A 6,009-nucleotide genomic window follows, 5' to 3' on the forward strand; every position below is an offset into this window, starting at 1 on the left:
TTTGAACTCTAATTTTGCTAAATTACCTTAGAAGGTCCAAACGTTTGATTCTCTTTAGTACTTTGTGTTTTTTTATTTATATTGGCTCGGTCTAGTTTGTATATTGGGTTTTTTTTTTTCGTGTCTGTTTTGTTCGCACGGGCTTGGATCCTGCGTAGTTATATGTACAATATGGTTTCAACAGCACAAGGACTCCTTCAACTCTTGTTTACTTCAATTTGAGGACATCCACTACAGGCATTCGATATATGTTCGAAGTAGTCACATCGTTCAATGAATCATTTCAAAACCGATACTACCATACTGAAGTATGTGTGTATATATACACGCTTGTTTCTTATATCTTGTCTTATCTTGCGCATTCCATTTAAACTGGGAGTAGCTCCGCTCCTAGGCCCAATTTGTCAACTCAAGGGAGGTGCTTGAGAAATAAAGTTTTGTTTTAATTCATTTTTAAGCTAGTGTTTTTGGAGGTTCATCGCCGGACCATTACAAGAAATACGAATTATTATCATTATTGAAAAGGGAGAAAATACAAATTATTTAAACAAAGGTTCAAACCTATGGTAAGAGAGGTTAACAAGTGTATCTAGATCACACATGACTTGCATGAGCCAATTATTAGTTGGGTCAAGTGGCCATTTCTCAATCAACTTAAATTACTCAATAGACTACGCCCACATTAAAAAAAAAAACAGCCGCATCAGGATGGTTTATGCGGATAAAGCATAGATGCATTTGTGCTATTGGCCAAATACTAGTAACTTGTCGAAAGCAGTTGCTATGGTCACATCAGCGTCCACGTCTCACTCGGGAACATCGATTTGTGGCCGGCCATACCCTGGAGCACAAGGCACAGCTGTTTGGTTTTGACCATGCACTTCCTTGTTCTGAACGCAGTCTGAGCTAAGCAACCATTAGATAAGTCTCATATAATTGAGCTCAAACTGACTCCAAATTTTGATCACCTGTTCCCCCAATTCATTCACAGAATACCCAGATCATTCATTGACCAAATGGCAATGTTTGATACTATCAATCAATTGTAGGAAGATAAAAACAAACCACATCATTTACAACATTATGTAATATATAGCAATGTTCCATATTTATCAATCAATTGTAAGATGAACACCAGTTGCGCACATTATTACCCATTAACAAGTGCGCAAATAGGTGATCAAGAACAGATCGATGTAACTCACAAACCAAGAACCAACAAGATTAATTACAAGAAGCGAGATAGCGAGGATCGGAGGCGCTCACAATTTCGAGACTGCTAGTAGGGCGGCGGTGGCGGTGCGGGCGTGTACCACCGTCCGGCCTCCTCGTCGATGTTTTCCGCGGGGCGGTGAAGCAGGGCGTGCAGCAGGACGAGGACGAGGCCGATGAGCAGCGAGGTGAGGATGTTGCCGGTGGCGCCGGTGAGCAGGAGCAGGATGAGCGTGAGCGCGGAGAGGACGGCGAGCACGACGCCGTCGCCGATGGTGCGGCCGAAGAGGGCGAGCGGCACGTCGCGGAGGAAGTAGAGGAAGATCCAGGCGACCATGCAGGCGAGGAAGACGATGAGGGAGAAGGGGTGCCAGATGAGGGAGAGGAAGACGACGACGAGGACGACGATGGCGTAGTTCATGGAGAAGTGCGCGAGGTTGGCGCGCGCGCGGAGGTAGGCGTCCCCGAGCCCCCGGGGCACGGCGAGGGCCCCGGGGTCCCCGAGCTCGCGCCAGGGCCGGCGCGTCGCCAGCGCCGACGCGCCCCGGGCCTTGGCGCGGGAGATGAAGTCGAGCGAGGAGCCTGGAGGCGGGCCGTCGGGGGAGGATGAGGAGGTGGGGATGGTGCCGTACTTCGACATGGCTGGCCGGAGGGGGGAGGCAGACGGTGGCCGGCGCCGGCGAGAAGGATGGGAGACGCGGGCGGCGGGGTTGAATTGAAGTGAACTTGACGTGGAGAAGTGGGGCGCTGAACCAGGCTGGCTTTGCGGGTAGTATATGCAATCAATGTGGAAGCGCCGGTATGGATGGAGGCTGGCAGATGGGGACAGAGGGCGTACGTGGAGCTGTAGCGTGCGGCACGATCTGGAACGTGAACTCCTCTTTGACTTATCCGTTCTTGTGATTGCCTCCCTGCTTCATATCATTGAATAAAACACAGTTTTGCTCATTTTTTATTTGACTGAGAATTACCTTGATTTTGGACTTCCAAACCATTTGGTGGCCCAGTGATTCGTGCTACATGAGTTGTAGCATGAATTGTAATTTTCTAGTTGCACATCGAGTTGCAATTTAGAAAATGCACTGAACCATCGAAAAAACACTTTCAAACCGCTGGATTTGCTTCGAAATTTGCACTAATCATAAGTTGCACCATGAGTGATAACTATAACTCAATTAGAGTAAGTTTAATAGTAGAGCCAGGTGTTGGCTATATGTCAAATGTCACGTCATCTATAGTCAATAATCTAGAGTCAATATGTATAGTGAGCTATAAAATTGTACTACTTTAGTAGTGCATAGTCCACCATTTACTCTCACAAAGTGTTTAGAAACATGTGCTAGAGTTGGCTCTCCCATGAGAGTCCACTTCTCTTCTCTCTCCTACTATATCTCCTCCAACTAAACAACAATATATTATTTTAATTCTTATCGTCAGCTGACTAGAACTTATTATACTTGCTCTTATATCACCCACCTCTCAGGTGGGACTCCCAATAAATTGTTAGGTACAATTGTATTTTTTTCTTCGGAAGTCCCACTTAATTCGCATGTGAAAAATGCCTGCAAGCAAGCAGTGATGACAATGTTACCAATTACAAATGTGTCCGGTAGGTAAAAAAATCTACCACCTTTGCTTCAAATTGTAAGACGTTTTGGAACACTAAAATAGCTTTCCAAAAGATGTTATAATTTGGAACGGAGGTAGTATTAGGCTAACGATTTGGGGTAAAATTGCTCTAAGTAAATGGGAAAATCTCAAAACCATCTATTAGAGCGGGTAAGTATGATCATATGACTTATACCCGCGTATCTACATACTAGTCCAAAATTTTGGCAAGTGGGTCTCTCGTGGAAACTTAACCTAACACATATGAACTCTTTTTCCCATTAATCTCTCTAGGCGAAAACAGAACTGCATGACGTCGCGCGCGGCTCTCTTGACAACGGTTAACATATTGTTCTTTTTTATTTTCTTAAACCCACATCCCCACATCGTGAATCCCATATCGTATATTTGATTTTCATGTAATCATGTATCCACGTCCCGAGATGCCGAGATCTAACTAGTTGAGCAAGATCGATCTCATCAACTCCTATCTCCATCGCTACATGAGTCGCTTCCACAACAAACGTTAGTGCCTCTCGAGCCATGTTAGCTCTTGCCAATGTGTTGTTGTTTGCGAATATGTGTTGATGTCTTTTATTTATGGTGTGTTGATGTTTAGGAGGAAATGATGCTATTTATGAGAATGTGTTGATGTTTATGATGTGTTGCTAGTTCATATTTATGTGTTGTTGTTTCATAAAAACTAGTTATGTGTTGTTATTTATGTCTATTTTTTGTTCAATTTGATTTGTTGCACAAATGCCCGCGGACATTTATTTACCTTGTCTAGTGATAGGTATGTGAAAAGATTGTACTCGTTGATAGGAACGGAAAAATGTTAATTTGGAAGGGGTTGTGTAAGGATATAGGGTGGTTCCACTTGTGCCCATACCTTGTAGTTATGTCATCCCTATCAAGGGGAGGCCTCTTTGTAGTGGATAAAGACTTAAGTTACATCAATACAAGTGAAAAAGGGGATCTAATTAACATGTTCGCTTACAAGGGGTCAATTTTAGATAATGAAAACTTTCCACTTTGGGCATTTTGTTGGATCATTTATAGAAGTTTATCCATGCACGCATGTGGTAGGAGACCAAATTATTGATGTCAACCACATTCTCATGTAATTTGAAAATTCTAACTTTTTTTTATCTCTGAACCGGTAATTTTAAATTAAGACACATTTTCAACCATAGATCAGTCACGGTGATATCTTCGAAACTAGATCTCATTTCAGTATGTGTTGACAATATTTTGGGATAAATATTACAAGTCCACGGTATGTGAGTTATGAATGGTAAACATAAGAAGTTACCTACCACAAAATGGTATACCATTTGATTTTTTTCTGGTGATTTTGTGAGATAATACGTTATCACCCTGTAATGGGTGAGCTTTTGTGTTGTTGACACATCGTTACCCACTTATCTAGTCCCGTGACCTTTTTGGAGCTTTTGCAATGACAAGTTGCAACATTTAAGTTATCGGGTTAAGTAGTTACTAGCTTAAAAGACACGTGTAATTTGGGATGATTTGCCGACAATTTTCGAGGTCATGAGTTATCACGCTAGTAATGTGTGACATACCATGGTATTCACGTAGGGAATTCGTAGAAAAAACAAAATAATTCTATCTTAACGCAAACCCTAATTGTCCAAGATCTATCTGTTAATAATGATGTAATGGGAAAGTTTTCGTTGACATACCCTTGTAGACCGAAATCGGTTAACGTTCCGCAAGAACGTGGATGATGAAGTCATACACGACGATGACCTCAGGGTCGAGTAGAAATTCTCGTATGACGTCGAGTGCCATATCTCCATCACCTTGTAGTTTCGCACATGTATGATGCTCAACAACGCCCCCGGCTCCATTCTAGCAGAAGTTGATCTTCTCTATCCAGATCCCAACAACGCTTCGTGTACTGGGTAGGGTTGTCTCCCTCCCTGCACAGTTCTTCGGGGAACCGCACGGAGAGAAAAACTAGAGAGAGGGTTTCTCTATTTTAATTGTGTGTTTTATCCTCCCAATTGGCCACTATATATTGGGGGCAACGGGGACTAGGGCACTTTTCTTGGAAAGTTGGGACAAAGGGAGGGAGGAGGTGGTGCGGCTGGCCGGCCGGCCCTGTAACACCCCAAAAATATTAAGAGGAGCAAATTCAGTTTTCCTAGTTATACCAAATTTTTGCGTTAACCAAAACTTGCATTTTTGCAAATTGTTAGGCATAGTGTCTATGAGTGATTATTTGCTTAGGTGGTTTGCACACAATAATAAAACCCAAAATAATAAAATTAGTATCAAAGAAAAAACAAGCAATGAAAAGGAAAAATAAAAACAAAAGACTATATGGGCAAATGGTCATTTTGGACTTTATTAGTCTCATGCCTACTTTGAGCCCATGTGGTTATTCTTTTCTAATCCAAGCATCATAATCTTTGTGCTCAGATCCCAAGTACACATGAAAGTGAGTAACTTGGTGTTGGCCAACCTTGCTGATTCACTCTCAAATGCTTATAATAAGCATGCAAAGAGGCAATCTTAAAACAGAAACAAGATCACCTCCAAAAGTGAATTTCACCCAAACCACCTCTCCTTTACCAACAAGTGCTACACAATGATCATCTAGATCTGTCAACACCCGGATTTTTAAGTCCGGATGCCTATTATGTCATACATCGCAATCCCAGGAATATTGTTGTTGCGAGTCATAATAGTTAAGTATCACAGTCATCATTCATTACAAACCATAAGTCTTACAAATTGGAATCACATGATCCATATTACACAAATAGTTGATCTATTGATCAACGAACAAACACAAGTTCACATAGCGGAAGCGTAAGATACAAGGACTCTCTAGTCCACAGGCCAACGCTTGACGTCGGAAGACTCCTAGTTGTCGTAGGCGTCCTGCTGGTCATCTCCTTGTTCATCTTCATGCTCTGGCCATTTGAATAGCCAGGGACAAAGCCGTGAGTACTTCAAGTACTCGCAAACTAATACTACTGTAAGTGCTAGACATTCTAGTGAGGTTTGCTAAGCTCTAGTTTATTTGCATAAAGCCAATTTTAGTTCACAAGTATTTGAGAAAAGCTTATTCAAGTGCTAACTAACTCAAGTGGGAACATTAGTGTCATTCCCACCATTCAAGTGGTGATTTTGATTCAATTCACCACAAGTCCTTTC

General features: G+C 42.3%; 1 protein-coding gene across 1 annotated transcript; it reads right to left on the minus strand.

Annotated features, from left to right (window-relative positions):
• Positions 1-605: 605 nt before the first annotated feature.
• Positions 606-1,980, minus strand: LOC127295778 (PRA1 family protein F3). The gene is made up of 2 exons (XM_051325779.2): positions 1,267-1,980; positions 606-968 (listed from the first exon to the last, which is right to left on the minus strand). The coding sequence occupies exon 1, from the start codon at positions 1,850-1,852 to the stop codon at positions 1,280-1,282; it is 573 nt and encodes a 190-aa protein (XP_051181739.1). The 5' UTR covers positions 1,853-1,980; the 3' UTR covers positions 606-968; positions 1,267-1,279.
• Between the last annotated feature and the right edge of the window lie 4,029 nt (positions 1,981-6,009).

Source organism: Lolium perenne, chromosome 1, assembly GCF_019359855.2.
Source record: "Lolium perenne isolate Kyuss_39 chromosome 1, Kyuss_2.0, whole genome shotgun sequence".
Taxonomy (NCBI): domain Eukaryota; kingdom Viridiplantae; phylum Streptophyta; class Magnoliopsida; order Poales; family Poaceae; genus Lolium; species Lolium perenne.